This window comes from Saimiri boliviensis, chromosome 7, assembly GCF_048565385.1.
Source record: "Saimiri boliviensis isolate mSaiBol1 chromosome 7, mSaiBol1.pri, whole genome shotgun sequence".
In the NCBI taxonomy this organism is placed as follows: domain Eukaryota; kingdom Metazoa; phylum Chordata; class Mammalia; order Primates; family Cebidae; genus Saimiri; species Saimiri boliviensis.
Window position 1 is genome coordinate 31,695,643 of NC_133455.1, and position 20,610 is coordinate 31,716,252.

The 20,610-nt window shown below is 38.0% G+C and overlaps 1 protein-coding gene across 2 annotated transcripts in view; it reads right to left on the reverse strand.

The window, feature by feature from the left end:
* The window catches only part of UTP20 (UTP20 small subunit processome component), a 113,451-nt gene that overhangs the window by 83,853 nt on the left and 8,988 nt on the right, over positions 1 to 20,610 (reverse strand). For both annotated transcript variants that reach the window (XM_074402345.1, XM_010340216.3), the window contains exons 7-19: positions 19,473 to 19,610; positions 18,671 to 18,826; positions 17,985 to 18,131; positions 17,769 to 17,903; positions 16,660 to 16,737; positions 14,436 to 14,614; positions 9,024 to 9,179; positions 8,797 to 8,885; positions 6,499 to 6,604; positions 3,394 to 3,544; positions 2,711 to 2,773; positions 1,448 to 1,606; positions 274 to 350 (exon numbers count right to left, since the gene is read on the reverse strand). In XM_074402345.1, coding sequence (XP_074258446.1) covers positions 274 to 350; positions 1,448 to 1,606; positions 2,711 to 2,773; positions 3,394 to 3,544; positions 6,499 to 6,604; positions 8,797 to 8,885; positions 9,024 to 9,179; positions 14,436 to 14,614; positions 16,660 to 16,737; positions 17,769 to 17,903; positions 17,985 to 18,131; positions 18,671 to 18,826; positions 19,473 to 19,610 — 1,634 coding nt within the window. The remainder of the gene's footprint in view (positions 1 to 273; positions 351 to 1,447; positions 1,607 to 2,710; positions 2,774 to 3,393; positions 3,545 to 6,498; positions 6,605 to 8,796; positions 8,886 to 9,023; positions 9,180 to 14,435; positions 14,615 to 16,659; positions 16,738 to 17,768; positions 17,904 to 17,984; positions 18,132 to 18,670; positions 18,827 to 19,472; positions 19,611 to 20,610) is intronic.

Sequence of the window (20,610 nt, forward strand, 5' to 3'; positions counted from 1 at the left end):
TAACACAAAATTATCATAAAAAGCAAACAGAGAAAGTCCTCCAAAGTTATTTCAGCACACAGACACACATACAACATTGGAACTGCTGAAGATGTGGCATCAGAAATAACTCATGTTTATTTTTAATTCACCTTGTCTCACAAAGGATTTAAAGTAGCTGTAAATACCATATACACCCATTCATTTAAATCACACCTAGAAGGAGTATAATCTGGGCCCCATCATTCTGCAGTAGTTAAAACAGAATAGTTCCAGCCCATTTAACACGTTTACCTTATGAGTTCAATAACAGGATCCCAGAGTGCGCTAAAATTAACATACAGCATGCCTAACAAATAACGAAGCGGGACCTGCAATCACAGGAGACTGGTTTAGTAGTCGGCAATGAAATACAATACAGAAGAACAGCAGTCCTGAAATGCAAATGTCCCAAGTTGAAAAACCTGAGGTTTGGGAAGAAGCCTGCGCGATAAGAAAAAAAGTTACAGGCACCAATCCAAAATCCAAAATTAGTGTATACTGATTTTTCTCTTCTCCTCAAAATGTCACTCACTATTTAATACAGAAGAATCGCTATGGCAAACATATTATTCAAATTCACTCCAGGTGTTCATTCACTTAAGTGAACAGATTTGACTAATGATTTAATACCCTTCTAACAAATGTTGCTGTCACCGGAGTATAACAAAACTTCAACAGTAATCAGTAATGCACATATGCCAAAGAATGCAAGGAAACATGCTGTGAATGGCTGGGGCCTTTGCAAGTTCAGTCAGATGATCTAAAGTTTCCCAGTCATCTTCTGGAATGAAGGTCATTATTACTAATATCCCCAAGTGCTAGGGAGGCACCATCTAGATTGGTACTTTTATTATTACTTAGGGGTGGGGTGTTTGTATATATTCTAGAAGCAGTCTTTTTCCAAATGAAACAGGAGACCCTAATACATAAAACAGGCAAGAGCGGAACTGCTCTGACTGAAGGGAGAATGCCTCCTTTGGCCTTACTCCCAAAGGGATCTGTGATGTATCTTCAAGGGTCATGGAATGAAAACCCTGATATAAAACACAGAGACCTGATATTCTGCAGTAGCAAACAAATCTAGTGAAGAAGAGCAGGCTTTAAAACTGACACTGAGTCCTCTGTGGCCACTACCTACCTACCTACCTACCTACCTACCTACGTCACTCAGGTTAAGTGAGCCCTTGTTTACTCATTTCTAAAAAGGTATTAACATGGCCAGGTATGGTGCCTCATGCCTGAAAGAGAGAATACTAAGTTTTTCTATTACTTAAAAACCTGGACTTAACTCAAAGCATTTAAGGGAACTGGGGATTTACTTTGCTATTTTAAAATTATTATTATTTTGGTGACTACTTGGTATGTGTCCCAAAATAGGATTTAAAACATGAATTAAAAAGAAAAAAAAAAAGAATACTATTTTTACCTCCTGTAATAGCCCATCTGGGACTGCTGTCTGCACCACATCATGTCTTAGTTTTCTCAAATGAAGAAGCTTCTCTCTATAATCGTTCACAGTTGCTGGAACAAGTTCTGCCTGGCGTAATATAGCAAAGACAGACTGCTGCTCTGAGATCCCATCATCCTGAAAAACCAGAGAAAACCATAGAGAAGATAGGTCGGTATTTTGATTTTCCAAAAGGAACATTAAATGTCAGCAAAGGTCTAAAAACAGAAAAACAGGAATATGTTAATATTTTTAATGAAATAAGCAACACTTTTTTTGGTAAGTGATTCTCTTCTCCCCACACCATTTACTTCTTGGTAATTATTTAGTGTCTAGCACCTAAATGACAACTAAAAAACAGGAAAATCATTCTCAAAAGTCACTCAAATTAATTGGCAATATTTGTTGAAATAAAAATAAAATGTATATATGCTTTCACTTCACAAATCTACTCCTACTAATTTGCATTATGGAACTATTTTCCTACATAAACATATCTGTATAAGAATGCTCACTGCAGTATTGTTTGAAATCCTAAAAAAATGCAAAACCCACCTAACCATCCATCAACAGGAAAGTGGCTAAATAAGACATTTTCAACTGTGGAGTAATATTCAAACTTCGAAAGGAATGAGGTAGACATTGGCCGGGCGCAGTAGCTCACACCTGTAATCCCAGCACTTTGGAAGGCCAAGGAAGGCAGATCACTTGTCAGGAGTTTGAGATCAGCCTGGCCAACGTGGTAAAACCCTGTTTCTACTAATAATACAAAAATTAGCCGGACGTAGTGGCAGGCGCCTGTAATCCCAGCTACTCGGGAGGCTGAGCTAAGAGGATCGCTTAAGCTGGGGAGGTGGAGATTGCAATGAGCTGAAATCATGCCACTGCACTTCAGCCTGGATGACAGAGTAAGACCCTGCCTCAAAAAAAAGAAAAAAAAGAAAAAAAATGAAATGAGGGAGCTATGAAGTAGACATAGAGGTAATTGTATGAAAAAACCCCATGATATCATTTGTTTAGATTATCTGTGTGTGTGTATTCAAAAAGTTTGAAAGAATATTTACCATTTAATGGTGGATTTTCAGTGGTGACTTTGTTGGTAGAAAGGAGTAAGAATTATCCAAAAAAAATCTATTTTATGATATGATAGATATGTATAAAGTATGTTAATTTTCTGCAAAGGTATCATTTTGGAAATTACAATAATATGTAAAACTATTTATTTTTATACAGTTAAAATACCTCCATTGATTCTGGAAGCTGGACCTCAAAATGGTTTAGGATCCTTATTGTCAAAAGCCGAATCTGGAGAAAGTAAAAGGCATCTTTCAAATTCCAAAGTTTAACCATAAAAGAATCTAATTCACAGTCAGTGAGATTTAAGTTTTATAGAATTAAAAAAAAAAAATACCGTTTGAACAGAGCAATATGCGCCTATTCTGGCCCTTATTTCATATTCAACACCAAGCAACACCTAATTCAAATAGTGCATGGACCAATTATCAGTTTCTTTGAACTATGACACTATAACCATTTCTGTAAACAAGTGCAAAGAAGTTGATTAAGCTGACAATTCAATTAAAGTTAGTGATTTTTGTTTTTCAGTAACATACAATTCAGGTATTTCCACATACCTAAATGAGCAGGAGAACCAGGTAGAAGACTTAAAAAAAACTATGTTTTTTCAGTTCCACCCTAGCCCTACTGAATTGGAATCTTTGAGGGTAGGAACCCAGAATTTGTATTTTTATTAATTTCTCTAACTAATCCTACTGCAATCAGTTTTCAGGCCGACATTTAAGAATAATTGCTTTAAAGAGAAATCACCCTACAGCAACACTTTCTAACTAAGATGCTCCGAAAACCACCGCAGTCCATATAGAAACAGGAGAGACTAAGAACACGCTACCACAACACACCATTACCTTGGATACACCCGTTGAAATGTTTGCCTGTAACTTTGGAAATAATTCCATTAAAGCTTCCTGGGAAAGTGGCCCTTTGCAGCCACACAAGGATAATCTTTGATAATAGAGATCAGCCAACAGCAACACAGATGGCTCCAGAGGAAACGTTCTGTAACGAGATGTTTATTAGACCCAAACTGCACCATATGCCCCAGAGTATTAGACTATAAACCACAGAACATGATCACTGATGAAGAAAATGTAAAAGACAATAGGCAAAAGTCTCATGTGGACATTTAGTCACTTCATAGATGAAGAATCTGAGACCTAGCAGTAATGACTGAGCAAGGAAACCCAGCTGGTTGCAGGCAGAGGTGGGAGCAGAATATGCTAGACTCCAATGTTGCCTCTTCAATCCACATAGTTGTAAATGACAGCCAGGTTAAATATATATGGAGTCTTTCTTAAAAAAATACCTATGTATATATGTAATATTTACTAAGTGTTTTGTCATGTGCCAGGCATGGAGCTAATTAGGAAAGCAGTAGAAAGGAGTGGTCTGACACACAGGCTCTGGGGTAGGGCAGCCCAGGGCTGAATCTAGCCCCATCACTCATCAGCAGTATAACCTCAGGTTAGTTGCTTAACCTCTCCGTGCCATCCTTATGCAGCAAATGTTCATTGTGTACTACTATGTGCTATTGACTTTTCTGGATACTGTAGATACAGCAGTTGACAAAAGACAAACTTCCTCTTCCTGGAACTTATATTCTAGCAGGGAAAAGTAGCCAACAAGTGAGTATTATGACAATGATGACTGTCGTGGAGAAGAGTAAACCAGGGGAAAAAGGCTTGATAAAGATGCAGGGGATTGTGGGGACACTGTATAGGGGTGAAGAGAAGCACCATTTGACACTGGGGTGCTCCGAAAAAGCAGAGACCAAAGGAAGTGACAAAGTGAGCTAAAAGGGCATCTGAAAGAAAAGCATTCTAGGCAGAGGGAACTGCAATGCCAAGTGTGCTTGAATGAGGTGTGCTTGTCTGCAGGAATATGAAGGAGACCAGCTCAGCTGGAACTGAGCTAATGAAGAGTACCGGAAGATGTCAGAAGTAGCCAGGGGTTAGCTCAGACCGAGCCCCAAGGAACATGATGAGGACACTGGATTTTATATGGAGTAAGATGGGATACCACTTGAGCAAGGTTTCTCTACAGCAGCACTACTGACATTTTGAGCCAGAGAACTCTTGTGGTGGAGGACAGTGCTGCCCACTGCAGGTGGCTCAGCAGCATCCCTGGCCTCCACCCACCAGATGCTAGTAACAGTTTTCTTCCCCCCACTGTGACAGTCAGAAAGACTCCAGGGTTGCTCCCAGTTGAGAAGCGCAGTACCAGAGGGTGGTGAGCAAAGGAGTGGCACGATCTGTCCTACACTTAGAAGCAGCAGCGCAAGGGTGGAAGAAAGCAGACTCATTGGGAGTTCAGACCAGGGCTTTCTTTGGAAACTTTAGTTCCTCCATCTATAAGGATAACAGTACCTACACATCATGGAGTTGTTGTGAATATTAAATTAAACAATGCACATAATGTGCATATAATAAGGACACAATCAATGCAATTGTTTATTACTATTACTGTACGCATTATCCAACTTAAACTCCACAAGGTGGGATTCCTATTCTTTCCTTTCCCTTTTCTTCACTATCCCTTTTTGAGAGCTAATCAAGTTTAAACAGAATTATTTAAAAAGGGAGACTAGGTAATAGGGTAAATACGGTGATGTCAAAGAACTAATCCTCTTTAAAGAAAGTTAATTTAAACCAATGCAGTTAACCATGGAGAAATGCCAACTTCACCCACATTTAGAAAGGCAAAGAGATTCCAGATTATTATAGCATTAAAGGAGACCTAACTCCCCTACAGTCTTGTCTCAACACAGCAGCCAGAGTGATTCCGTTTAGGTCAAAGTCACTCCATTGTCAAAAATCCTCCCATGGCCTCCCCTTTCATTCAGAGAAAAAGCCAAGGCCCTACGGTGACCTAAGGAGATCTACTGCCTCCACCTCTATGTCCTCTTCTCCTACCACTCACTCTCGTGCTCTGCTCAGCCACAATGACCTCTCCTTGATGCTCAGGCCAGACACCCACCACCCCCACAGAGCATCGGAACTTACATCACCTCCAGGCCTGGAACCCAGGGAGCAGCCCAGGCCACAAGTATCCTCATGGCTTCCTTCCCTCACTGCTTTCTGGCTTCTGCTCAAGTATCTCCACCTTGGTAAGGCCATCTTGATTTAAAACTGCTGCTTCCCCCTTACCTCTAGACTCTCCCTATCCCCTCACCCTGCTTTGTTTTTCTTCACAGCACTTAGCGCCTCCTAACACCCTATACAGTTTACTTATTTATTCTGTTTAGTGCCTCTTCTGGCTGGAACATCAGTTACACGAAGGCAAGGAATTTTGTCTGTTTTACTCACTATGTTTCACAGTGCCTAAAATAGGGCTTGGTACGTGAGAAAAGCAAATGATTACTTACTGAATAAAGGAATGAATAAATCTTTAAAACACTTGGAAATAAAATGGAGTAGACTCCAGGAAAAAAAGCAGCAAGACTCGACTTTTAGAAAAGATACACTGTTAGCTCCCCGCAAATGGCCCTGTGCTACTATCAAAATCAAAGGCTGGCTAAACTATACTTAGAAAGCAAACAAAGACACCAAACTAACAAAAAAAGAAAATGGGATTGTTTCAGAAATGCTGATCATGTCAAGTTGAGGTGGAACAAGAAGAGTGGGAATGTAAATGCTGGAGCGACTGAAGAAGTCATGAAGGGTCAACACCAGGCAATGTAAGGGCTGGGAATGATCAGCATTACAAGCCCTTTAAAATTCACAACACCAATCTACACACGCAATAAAACATCCTTTACAAAGATGAATCTGTATTTAAAGACTGTGTCAAAAATGTACTTATTTTAATTGGAGGATCTATTCAGTTTCACCATGTGAATACAACTCAGGTATAAAATAAATAAAAGTGATTTTCACTGTGTCCAAGATTTCACGAAAATAGAGGTTTTTATATTTTATTCATTACTAAGCCAAATGGAAGATATGTTTACTTACAATACTAAATTCTTCACACGTTCCAAAGGAACCAAATGAAGAAGTTCAGAAGATTCTTCCAAACTTAGTAGCGTATTTACAGCTTGACAAAGAACAAAAAAATTTCCTAAGGGCAGAAAAACAGGAGAAACCACATTACTTATTTATTTGACAATATAACTATCAAATGCCTTATTTACAAAATATTTGCTACTTATTAGAAGTTCTTAAAGGGAATTTTGGCCTTCCAAAGAATTATCTGTCTAACATTCGAATATAACAGAAAGAAACAGAAAAAAGAAGTTTCCAAGTCCTGTATTTTACCTTTCTTGAGAAAAATACAGGTTGGGCACAGTGGCTCATACCTGTAATCCCAGCACTTTGGGGGGCTTAGGTGGGAGGACCACTTGAGGCCAGAAGTTCAAGGTGAGCCTGAGCCACACAGTAAGATCTCATCTCTATAAAAGATTACAAATTAGCTGGGCATGGTGGTTCACACCTCTAGTCCCTGCTACTAAGAAGGTGGAGGTGGGAGGATTGCTTCAGCCTGAGAATAAAATGTATGTATGTTCCATTAACTAAAATCAGGACCAAGTATAATGGTCCCACTTACTGGTGTTATCAAAACTAGGACTTCTCAGGAGTGCAGGCTTGGATTTATCAATAGCTAAGAAAGTATCTTGGTATAAAACTTATGTTGATTTTATTTCTCAAGTTTATAAGTCACATATCCAATGGCTACTACCCATAATACATTCAATTAATGATATTATTATTATTATTATTATTATTATTATTACTATTGAGACAGAATCTTGCTCCATCGCTCAGGCTGGAGTGTAGTGGTGTGATCTCAGCTCACCGCAACCTTCACTTCCCGGGTTCCAGCGATTCTCTTGCCTGAGCCTCCTAGGTAGCTGAGATTACAGGCATGTGCCATCATGCCCAGCTAATTTTTGTCTTTTTAGTAGAGAGGGGGTTTCACCATGTTGGCCAGGCTGGTCTCAAAATCCTGACCTCAGGTGATCCACCACTTTGGCCTCCCAAAGTCTTGGGATTACAGGCATGAGCCACCATACCCAGCCTTATTTTTTAAAGTAGAGAGCAGGGGTCTCACTATGTTTCCCAGGCTGGTCTTCAATTCCTGGCCTCAAGTGATCTTCCCACCTCAGCCTCCCAAAGTGCTGAAATTACAGGCCTGAGCCATGGTATCCATTTCGTCTCTATCCCAGAGGTCAGCAAACTATGGTCCACAAGTCAGATCTGGTAGGCAGCCTGTTTCTATATGGGCTGCAAGCTAAAAATGTTTTTTACATTTTGCAGGAGTTGTCTAAAAAACATATTTATGTGTGTGTGCCACAAAGACTGAATGTGGCCCACAAGACCTAAAACATTTACTAATTTGGTCCTTTACAAAAAGATTTTGCCAGCCCCTGCTGCTCTAGGCTCTAGAATAGTGCTCCCCAATAGAACTTTCTACAATGGTAAAGGTACTTGTCCTAATATGTTGCCACAATCCAGTATGGTAGCCACCAGCCACATATGGCTATGGAGCACTTGAGAGGTGGCGAGTCCACTTTAATTCTCTAATATGCCTGCTGAATATCTAACACAGGACATAGCACATTAATATTAATATTTAAGTGAACGAATGCCTGCTATATACACGTGATTTAAAAAAAAAATTCTGCGTTAGAATAAAACAAAATATCAAATAATTGCTTTTAAACTGCTGTTTGCAGGCCAGTGAGGGAGACATGTAAGTATCCAATAGGAAATGGTGTTTTGGGCAGGGCAGTCTAATTCTGCCTGAAGAGTCCTGAAGGCCTTCCTAGAGGTGTTGTGCCTGAGCTGAGTTTTGAAAGATAAGTAAGAATTCACTGGATGGCAAAGACCTAGAAAGGCCTCCATGCAGAGGAAACACGTGGGCAAAGGCAGCCATACAATTGTAAAAGGATGCGTCTTGCTCAGGGTAAGCAAATGGATTTGCTTGGAGCATAAGGTGTCTAGTAGGGGTCAGATACATGTGGGAGATGAGAAACAGGACCTGGTATGGGGCTTAAAAACAAATGGTCTCCTAACCATGGCATCCTTTTGATACGGCCCCTTCCTTATGCTCAAGTCACCACGACCCAGTCACCACATTATATGGTACAAGTGAGACATGCCCATTGTATCCTCATTTCTTCTGGATTTATCATCCAGGGGGGTTAAGCCAGAACACAACATAAGCATTATTCTCTAATATCCCATGTGTTTACAATTACTTTGAGTGTGCCAGAAAAGAAGAGAAGAGAACAAATGATGATTGTAACTGACCTTTCCCAAAGTTCCCTTTGTCAACAGTCATGAAGAGTGCCTCTATGAAGCAGGTGACGAGTGGTATCACCTTCTCTTTCTCAAGAGGTCTGTCCAAGAAAGAGAGAAAGAGAAAGTTCAAACTGGCATTCAATGGTTTTTTTCATAGAACAGCAAGGAATGGCAAAACATATTTTAATCAGCACGTTAAGTTATCTCTTTCAAAATTAATTAGCTTATTTTCTTACCTAATATGAGGTAACACCACAAGGGCTGCCCAAGATTGTGAAAGGTAAGTAGTATCTTTATTTGGGGGTAACTGAATTATAGATAAAAGATAGTCCAATACTGGAAACTGTTTGTTTCCTCCCTTGGATCGAGTCTTCCTCTGCTTTATATAGGATCTGAAGGATTAAAAAAAACATGTTTAAAATAACAGAGAATGTAATCGCTCTTGCCCTCTGAAGCCTGAAATAAAATTGGGTTCTTAGCATTGCGGAGCACTAGTGGGAAGGAATTGGTGGTGGTGGTTGAGCTAAACAAATGTGAGTCATTTACTGAGTTTTCAGTGAGAAGCTGTTTCAACTCCATTGGCTCTACTTCCTTTCACTTCTTTTTTAATTTGCTTTATAACTTAAACCAAGTTTCCTCTGGTTTTAAGCATTATTTCTCAATTTTGTGCTGCTGGGCATGTTTTTGATTGGCAGTTCACTGGAATGAACTGATTTCCTCCATTTGCCCTTTCCTTTTCGACATGAATTTTATTACTTTCCCCAGATGTACAATTATGTTGCAAAGTTACTGTGATGAAGCTGACAAATATCACTAAAATGATTATGACACATAAGTAATTTTATCCTGCTGCTTTGATCTGATACAGTTGCTCAGTGACATTCTGTTTTGAATATCTGTGACTCTGGCACTATTCTTGTCAGCCTTTTTTTTCCTTTTTAATTTTTGCCAGTGTACTATACCTCTGTCCCATTTGAAAGACAAAAATCTAATCAAAAGAAAAAAAAATAATAAGTTAAATGATTTGTTTTACAATTTATACTCCAACTCCTGTTTGGTTAGCTTGTTATGCAACAGAAGTGGAATATCAGATTTTGACTCTTATGCCCTTTTTATCATTAAAATTCACTAAAAAAACAGTCAAGTAGGGTCAGGAAGGAAAAAAAGAAAAAAAAATTCACTAAAAAGCTACATTCTCTTTTGTTTCATACTTACCAGGATGTTTAGTGTTTGGAAATCATGATAGATAATCAAGTTAATTTAATAATCAATTCCTTAAAGTCACTACATCTTGATATATATAGTCTTTTTAGTAATAATCATGACTCAAAAATCTGCAAAAATCTTACAAAATACTGAGATGCTTTAAAAAAACAAAAGTGAGTCATCAGTTGCCACATCACTCCCGTTTCACCAGGCCTGCCATGGCTCCTCCAGTGAAGTCCATGCTCCTTACGTCATTCTGTAAGGCTCTCTGTGATATGACTCTCGCCCACCTTCATCTCCTCTCATCTCACTCTCCTCCTTGCTCTTTACCCAGAGAGGCTTCTTTCTGTACTTCAAACACGCTGAGCTTATTCCTGTCCCAGAGTCTCTGCAGTTAACTTTTCCTTTTGCCTGGAAAGTCTCTCACTCAGATCTTTGCAAGGCTGGATCCTTTTTACCTTAAAATCGAACCAAATGTTCTCTCTCTGGAAAGTAGTAGTGACCCCTCTCCATCCACTATGCTTCTCAATACCACTTTGTCTTCTTTTATCACCATCTGAAATCATCTTGCTTATTTGCTTACCTGCCCCACCATATTCCTCTCCCCCAAAGAAGAAACTTTTTTCTTATACCTTGTTGCACCCCAGTGTCCAGTGGCTACACTGTAAGTATACGTCAAATGACAATAAGTTTATCTCCTAAAGAGTCTTTTCACATTTATTACCGTTAGTGCCTAATATGCTGTCAAATGACAATAAGTTTTCAAAAACTGTCATTTGTCAATTACTCAAAAATAAGTTTCAAAATATTACTCAAAAAAATCACTCAAAAGTAAGTTTCAAATTATTCAAAAATAAATTTCAAAAATAACTTTCAAATAATTCAAAAACAAGTTTCAAAAACTTATTTCATTTGTCAAATAAGTTTTCAAAAATTGTCATTTGTCAAACGACAGTAAGCTTATCTCCTAAAGGGTCTTTTCAAATTTATTATCTTTATTTATTCTCACAAACTGGTGAGATGGGTGGGTGGAACATTACTAGTAACATTAAAAGTATGATTTTAAAATCTTCATAGAAGGAATCAAGACAAAGGTGACCATTCACACATACCATACCTCTGTTAGGGGGGTGGCAAAGGGATATTCTTGCAGAGAAAGAAACACAGAAGTGGAGGTACTTGCCACGAGTTAGAATGCCTAAATTTATTGATTTATTTTAACACACCACCTTTCTGGGAGGATCTGAGATGGCTGAGATGATGGGGTAGTAAGAAAGTCTGACACCCAGTCTCAGTCAGTCCCTTAGCTTAGCCTCATGGAAGCCAAACAACAAAGCAGCTTCACCCCACCTGCACAGAACCCAGTTTTGGCATGTGCAAGGAATCTGCCTGTTGGGGATGGGCTTGGGTGTTGCCAAATCAAGAGAAAAGCTTCAAAGGAATGCTTCTATAGGAGTTACTCACTATCCACTCCTCAGGAATCAGAATTCAATCAATTTAAAAACCAACAAGATTCTGCTGGCATATTTTAATAGAGAAGCAACTTTAGGTAGACAGAAGATATAAGTAGGAGTTAGGAAGATGAGTTTGCTGGGCACAGTGGCTCAACCTGTAACCTCAGCACTGTGCAAGGCCAAAGTAAGAGGATCACTTGAATTCAGGAGTTTGACAACAGCCTGAGTAACATAGTGAGACCTTGTCTCTATAAAAATTAAAAAATTAGCAGGGCATGGTGGTGCATGGCTATGGTTCCAGCTGCCTGGGAGGCTCAGGTGAGAGGAGAGCTTGGGCCCTGGAGGCTGAGGTTGCAGTGAGCCATAGTTGTGCCACTGCAATGCAGCCTGGGCAACAGAGCAAGACCTGCTCTCAAAATAATAACGATAACGAAAAAAACTCTGAAAAAGAAAACAGGTTCCTCCAGAATCTCAAACTGATCAAACTCAAAAGCTAGCTCTGCTGTGTGACTGTGGGACAGTACCAGGGATGTCCCACCTCAAGGGATGCTTCAAAGTCGAGTACTCAGCACAAACTCAAGGAATGTCCATCAATTCCGCCTCAAAGAAAACCACAAACGCAACAACAGGTCTAACTACTACAAGAGAAATAAGAAGATTAGGCATAAAAACAAAGGAATGACAAGGGAACCTGTTTTCTAAGCCACAATTTCTAGACGCATACCCATTTAACTATTTGAGAAATGGTAAGATGAATCTTCTCATGTATGTAAATAGCTTTGTTTTTAACTTCTAAAGGATATGTCATTTTGAATGAAATTAAGAAAGTAATCCATGACACTTAACAACTGAAATGATACAAAGGTATATAATTTAAAAATGAATAGTCACTTATTTTCTCTTCCTACCATCCTCCGGAAATAAACAAAGTTAACAGTTTTGTGTATCCTTGGGGAAATGTCAATTCTCCCCAAATTGGTCAGATAATGCAATTCCTAACAAAATCTCAGCAAGATTTTTTTTTTTTTTTAGATGTTAACAAGCTCATTCTAAAATTTATAGAGAAAGGCAAAGGACCAGGAATAGCTAAAACAAATTTGAAAAAGAATAAACTAAGAGGACTTTTCTTTAAAGAATTCAAGATTTCTTTTACATCAATAGTAATAAGACAGTGTGGTATTGAAAGAGGACAGACACACAGATCAATGGAACAAAATAGAGAACTTAGAAGTAGACCCACACATACACACCCAGCTGATTTTTGACAGAAGTGCTAAAAGCAGTTCAACAAGAAAAAAATAGCCTTTTTAGCAAATATTGCCAGAGCAACTGGACATCTCTAGGTAAAAAAGGAAACTTAATCTAACCTCACAACTTTACACAAAAATGAACTCAAAATGGATCGTGGACTTAAATGTAAAACATAAAATGACAAAACTTTTACAAAAAAACAATACGGGAAAATCTCTGGCATCCAAGACTAGGCAGAGTCCTTAGACTTGACACCAGAGCATTATATATGAAAGAAAAATTTAATAAATTGAACCTCACAGAAATTTAAAACTTTGCTTTGCAACAAAAATTTAAGGAATAAAGACAAGCTACCAGAAGAGGAGAAGATATTGCTGAATCACATTTCTGACAAAAGGATTTATATCTAAACCGAACAATAAAGAAACATGCCAGTTAGAAAATAGGCCAAAGAAATGAATGGACAGATATTTCACTATAGAAGATACAGAGATGGTATATAATCTAAAAATGAATAGTAAATAAGCACATGAAAAGATGCTTCGATATCATTAGCCATTGGGGAAATGCAAACTTAAACTACAGTGAGATACTACTACATCCCGATCAGACTGGGAAAAACAGAAAATAAGTGATAAATACCAAGAGCTGGTGAGAATGCAGAGAAACTCCATCATTCATATATGAGTGGCAGGAATGTAAAATGGCACAGTCACTCAGTCATGGACTTATCATAGAACCCAACAATTTCATTTTGGGGCAATTATCTCAGAGAAATGAAAGCATGAATATTCATAATAGCTTTTTCATAATAGCCCCAAACTAGAAATGACCTAAAATGTCCTTCAACAAGTGAATTTTTAACAAACTATGCTATATCCAAACCAAAGAAAGCTACAGTACTCAGCAATTAAGGAATGGATTACTGATCAACACAACTTGGATGAGTCTCAAGGGAATTATGTGGAGTAAAAAAAGCAAGCTCAAATGGTATACTGTATAATTCCACTTACATAATATTCTTGAACTGACAAAATTATACAAACAAATAACAGATTAGTGGGTGCCAGGGACTAGGGATGGATGGAACAGAGAGAGGAAGGAGGAGCATAGTTATTAAAAGGTAGCATGAAGAATATACTCATGGTGAGGGAAATTCCGTATATTCACTCTGGTGGTGGTTATAATCAACACGTGATAAAACTGCATACAACTATATATCCATCTATGTATACACTCTCAGATGAGTGCACATACAAATGATGAAATCTGATTAAGATTGGTGGATTGCACCAATGTCAATTCTACAGTTGTGATACTGCAATATGTTTATGCCAGATGCACTAAAGGGGAAAATTGAGTGAAGAGTATAGGAAACCTCTCTGTACTATTTCTTGCAACTGCACGTGAATCTACAATAATTTTAAAATAAATGGTTAAAAAAAATTAATAGTCACCTCTTTCTTTCCCTTACCATCCTTCTGAGGTGAACAAAGTTAACAGGTTTGTGTATCCTTCCATGTTTTTTTTAATGTTCATACACACTTTTTGCTTAACCTTGCAAAATGAGATCATACTATACATACTAAGTGTGTAGCTCTACAACTTGCTTTCTTCACACAATTTATCATGGACATCTTTCCAGTTACATACAGATCTTCATTTCTTTATGATATTCTTAATATATTTAAATGGGTAATCTTATCATCATTACAGGAATAAAAACGGAGAACTTACCCCACCATCTGCGGTGAGAAAACCAGAGGGTACTTTTCAATTGCCATCGAGCCAGCAGTGGGAGGTGCTGCTTTGTTCAGAATGAGCTTGGCCAGAATGGCCAGGGCTTCGTCTTTGACTACAGTGTCATCAATTAAGAAGCAATTCACAATATATGAGAGAAAGCTTGGTAGAAAAAGCTAAATTTAAGAAAAGAAAATTTAAAAATCATACTTATTAACAGATATAATAAAGAGAAGGTTCTAACAATTCAGAAAACTAGACTAGAAACAAAGGATCAGGAATCACAATGGCATTAGACCTCTGCATAGCAACAATGGAAGCTAAAGACTCTACAGCCATGTCTTAAAAACTGAGGAGGGATGACTTAAAATCTAGAATTCTATAGCCTGCCTACTAATAATGCAGTGTGAGGAGATAATAAAGACATTTCAGATGCATTAAATCTCAATATTTTATCTCCATTAACCCTCCCCACCTGCAAGAAATTAGGAAAAATAAATTTCATCAAAATTAGAGACTAAACTGTAACAAGAGAAAAACACGGTACCCAGGAAACAAAAGAGAAGCAAAAGGAAGTCCCAATACAACATTTGTGCAGTGGGCAGAGAAAGCAATGCATTTAGACTGGACTTGCTCCAGGAGGAATGTCTCCAAGAAAGAAGAAAAGAAAAACTGAGCTGCTAAATTATCTGACAGTTTTGTCATGTGAAGGACATTTACAACGCTGCTGGAAGACAGACTCATTTGCCAGCTATTCAAAGAAAACAATTTCCAGTTTTTAAAGAATGAGGCAATTATAAACTCTAAGAAAAATGAGGCTGGGTGCCATGGCTCATGCCTGTAATCCCAGCACTTTGGGAGGCTGAGGCAGGAGGATCATCTGAGGTCAGGAGTTTGAGACCAGCCTGGCCAACATGGTGAACCCCAGTCTCTACTAAAGATACAAAAATTAGCCAGGCACACGTCTGTAACCCCAGCTACCCAGAAGCCTGAAGCAGGAGAATCACTTGAACACAGTAGGCGGATGTTGCAGTGAGCAGAGATTGCACCAGTGCATTCCAGCCTGGGCAATAGAGCAAGACTCTCTCAACAAAGAAAAAAAAAAAAGAAGGTATATAGAAAGGATATGTAATCATGAAATACTCCTTGTTTATATAAGTATGTGGTGAATATGGATTCAACCACATTCTTTTTTTTTTTTTTTTTTTTTACAGTATTCTTTATACATTAAGAATCAAGAAGGTAAACCCTCAGAAGGTTTATTCAATGCTAAATTTGTGATATAATTCTATTAGGAGCATAAGAGATATAAAAGAACTAAAATCCATCTACCATGGGAGGAAGTCTACACATGAAAACTAAAACTAGCAAACCAAGGTAAAGCAGTACATTCAGATGATTTAAAAGCCTAAAGTAAATACAAGAAAAAATAGCTACAAATCATTAAATGTGATGGCTGCTAATAAGATGGGAATAGAAAAAAATGACTGCCATTTAGCCTGGTTTGACTTCCTAAACTGCATACAAATATGTAGTATTCACTTAAAAATACATTAATAAAACAAACAAACAAAGGAAACGGGAGAAAGGAAAAAGCCAGTTGCTAAAAGAAACAGAGTGAGCTAAAGAGTCTTTATGGAGCAGAAAGACACAGATCTAGGACACACGCGAAAGTGCTCTTTTTAGGCAAATGAGAATATGTATTATTAAAGGCTAAAAGGAAGAATATTGAGAGGACAGATACAGAGACGTGTTTCCATGAAGTATATTGTAGGGTTACTAGTAAGGAGGAAGCGCAACTATTTGATGGGGAGAAGGAGAAAGGAATAAAATAAATTCAGGATTAGATGAGAACTACATCTACCTCACTGGGTCTGTTTTGGAGCAATGAAATCAATCTGCAAACTTCCGCCACTGCAAATTGTTTCACAAACCATTTTCTATGCTTCAAATTCACAGAAAATTTCTTAAATTGTTTTTTCAATTTTACCACATGGTTCTGTTAACTACCTGAAGGATTATTTAAAAAAAAAAAAAAAAAAAAGTAATCTAGAATTGAACACAATTTCTTTTAAAAATATATTGGCTAAAACATCAAGCACTTATCCTGTTCCTCTAAAAAAAAAAAAAAAAAAAAAGAGGAAATGACGCAATTTCAAATTTGATTTTTTTTGTGACAGGTTTGTTTTTAAAAATACTCCGAACTTGGTATCTTGCTTACCTGCTCAAATTGCTTCATAGCAAACATGACTTCAGAAAAACTGAATATTAAGTGTTTTTCAAATTTGCTCTCAAATATCTGTGGACCAAAAAAATATTAATGTAAGTACACAGAGAATACCTTCCCCATTCCCCTAGCAAGCAGCTACAGAAGGGAATGGCAGGCACACTTCACTCAGTGCTCTGTCCAAATGCCCAGCCATCTCCAAAGGCACTTCCACAGATACAAAGGGCTTCTGCTGAATACACAGGGCTCTGCCTGAAGGCTTGTCGACTCTTGGCCAGCTACAGCGAATTATGAAAGGGCAGACAGTATGACTGTATATCTTCCCTCAATGTGTACTGCTGTACTCTATTAAGCTAGAAAGAACTTAGCTGACCTTCCTGTTTTCACTCCCACTTCCAAATTCACTAACATCTCATCAGCTCATATCCCTGCTTGGAATTATTTCAGGGTCCTCCACTACCTGCAAGATAAAACCCAACCTGACTTTTCAAAGCCAAGCAGAATTTTGTTGCTATCACAGGACACTCCCTCATGTGTCCATGTGCCTAGACTACAACATTTATGAACACATGTCTTTTCTGTTCCCTCTCCTAGTGTTTTTAACCCCACTTCTGACTGGCAGACTGCTTTTCAACCTTCAAGGACTATCCCAAATACAAGTCCTTTGAGCTTTCTCTGTTCCTCAACCACAGACAGAATTAATAGTTATAATTCAACATATCTCCACTAGACACATTCACTAGACTATAACTACTTGGTTCCAGGCTCTATTTCTCCAACAACTGTCAAAACCTACAGGCATCAGTGTTCATCCTAGAATACCCAGCTCATACCCAGCATACAGTAAGCGCTATATATTTGCAGAACATGTAAAGATTTAGCTTTTGCCACACTTTATTTTGCTTACTGGCTATACAAATGTAGCTTTTATCACACTTTATTTTGCTTATTTACATTACTGCATGCAATTCCCATCTCCTTAACAGGACTGTAAATTCCTTGAGGGCAGAGCCTTTGCCACACTTCACTCTATCACTCAGAAGGTTTTCTCAGTGCTAAACCTGTTATTAACTGCTCAATTAATATCTGTTGAAGTAAATTACTTTTTCTATGGTTTCTTTGATGAGGGTCTCTGGCAAGGAAATATTTTCACTTAGGATCAAAGCAGAAATTACATCCAAGAGGGTTTCCCAGCAAGACGTGGAGAGACTGACTACTTGCAGTGTTTGAGATAAAACCTGCAAAAAGAAAAAACAATGCATCCTCAGCAATCAGCTTTTTAAAAACAGACTCTCGCGCATATTTAGTTGGGAACTCACCTTACAGACATCAGCAGGTGTGGTTATCTTTGTTCCACTTCCATGTTTTACGAGTATAAGGTATGTTTCCAACAACCTTTTAATCTGTTCAGAACTTTCACAACAGTTCGTTTTTGTTACTTTTGTATGTAGGTCTAACAGCGATTCCTGCAAACAAAGAATTTAACAGGGAGAATAACTATAAAATATCAAACCTAACTGTTAATCCAGTAATGAAAACTGTGTGACATTCTTTTGCTTTGGAAGAAAAAGATACATTTACATAAGGAGTCACTAATGGTCACAGCTAACACTGATTGCCTTGTTCTAAGTTCTTTACAAGTATTCACTCAGCATCCTCACAGCAACCCAGAGGGAGAGAATATCATTACCCCCATGTATTAGATGAGGAGACTGAGGAATCGAGATTTCAAGTAATTTTCAAAGTCACACTAGCAGTCAGTGGAAGAGTCAAGACTCAAACAGGCAGTCTGGCTCCAGAGCCTTCTACTGCATCTTAAGATGCCATATCAAATAAAAAAAATAGCACAGGGGGTGGAGGGAAGGGAAATTTTAATTTGTGTATAGAAGTATAAATAAAACAATTATAAAATGCAACTTCTAGCAGTGCTTTGCAAAACTAAGAGCAGCAACAGTAAATTCTTAGACGCCTTATCAAAATCCAATCCTTAAAAATTTGAACTCACTTGCAAACATTCAAAAAATGTACCAAAATGTTCCTTGGAGATGTAGGATACAGTGGATTTGACCATGTTTTTGAGTGTTTCTCCAATTAAAATCCATGGTAGTTGAGTTTCGGTTTCAGTGACAGGTCCTAGCTTTCGCAAAATTAGCTTCACTGCCTGTGGGAATACAAGTGATTAACATTAATATATAAACTCTATTTTCAAGCAGTGCTCTGGGAGTCACCACTCTGATTACATTATCTACCTTAAAAATCAGGTCTGGAATAGTCAAGGATATGACAACTTTGATGGTTAATGTATCCCAAAAGGAACTTCTGAACTAGGATGGGAATTTTATCATTACAACTGTTTCCTCCCCACCTACCCTTGCCCATTAATCAATTTATCTTATCCCCTAGCATCTAAGATGAAGAAGACAACAATGACTCTGTAAGTAATATCTCACTGTCGAAGGCCTACATTGGATAAGCATTTTTACTGAATACCCAATGCTCCCCATCTCGTGCTTTCTATCCAGGCGTTCCCAAACTTTTTACACAGGGGGCCAGTTCACTGTCCCTCAGACTGTTGGAGGGCCGCCACATACTGTGTTCCTCTCACTGACCACCAATGAAAGAGGTGCCCCTTCCTGAAGTGCAGCGGGGGGGTCGGATAAATGGCCTCAGGGGGCCACATGCGGCCCTCAGGCCATAGTTTGGGGACGCATGTACTAGGCTGTCCTCTCTCCATATCATTTGGCTCATTCTTTTCTACTTTCTGTTTAATCCACCCACACATTCTAAGCACCACACCCCTTGTGTACCTGGCCTGTACAGGAATGAAACATATTTCTAACTCCTTTGCACATTTCAAAGAGCAACTGTCCAACGCCTTCAACTTTTTCTGGATGTTTATCAAGATCAAGAAACATTAAATTGAAAAGTGCATTTTTATCTGAGACCTAAAATGTAAAGTAGAAGTGGAAAATTATATTCACAAACATAAACATACGCAAATGAAGAACTCTTATTTGCTATTCTACATATTCTTATTTAAATATACTTAGGAAAAAATTGTGAAAGGGTCAGATATTTGTAATGATTTCAAACTACTAAAATAGTGTATTCTCATTTGGAATGTCACATAAAAGAGTGAATTCATTGGCTTTATATAGGTATGTACTACAAAAAAACTATAGAAGTCAACATTTTATCTTTTCAGGTAAATAAATTTCTATTTTGTATTGTATACAGTAAAATATTTGTATTTTATGAAATAAAAGAAATTTAATACAGTGTTTTTGTTTCATTATAAAAAACCCTCTAAGATTTACTATGAACATTTTATACAAACACAAATGACACTGTGCTACCAGTTACTTCCAGGAAACTATCAGAAAAATTCTTATTAATGTCACAGTTCATGTATTGACTGACTTGAATTAGAGGATATTTTTGATATATACACACTGAAAGCTACCACAAATCTAAATAACAATAGTGACCCAAGTTAGATCATATCAATTTATGAGCAACAAATAAAGCTTACTGTGAGATAAATTCAAAATCGTAACAGATTTCTGTTAAGTATATAGATACATACATACATAAAATTAGTACATAATAACCACATTTTAAAAAGATAGCTACTTTATTCATCAGATTATTTGTGTGTGTGTGTGTGTGTGTGTGTGTGTGTGTGTGATATGGAGTCTCGCTCTGTTGCACAGGCTAAAGTGCAGTGGTGTGATCTCAGCTTACTGCAACTTCCACCTTCTAGGCTCAAGCAAGTCTCATGTCTCAGCCTTCAGAGCTGGAGTACAGGTGCACGCCACCACACCTGGCTAATTTTTGTCTTTTTAGTAGAGATGGGGTTTTGCCATGTTGGTCAGGCTGGTCTTGAACTCCTGACCTCAGGTGATCTTGCCCACCTCAGCCTCCCAAAGTGTTGGGATTATAGCC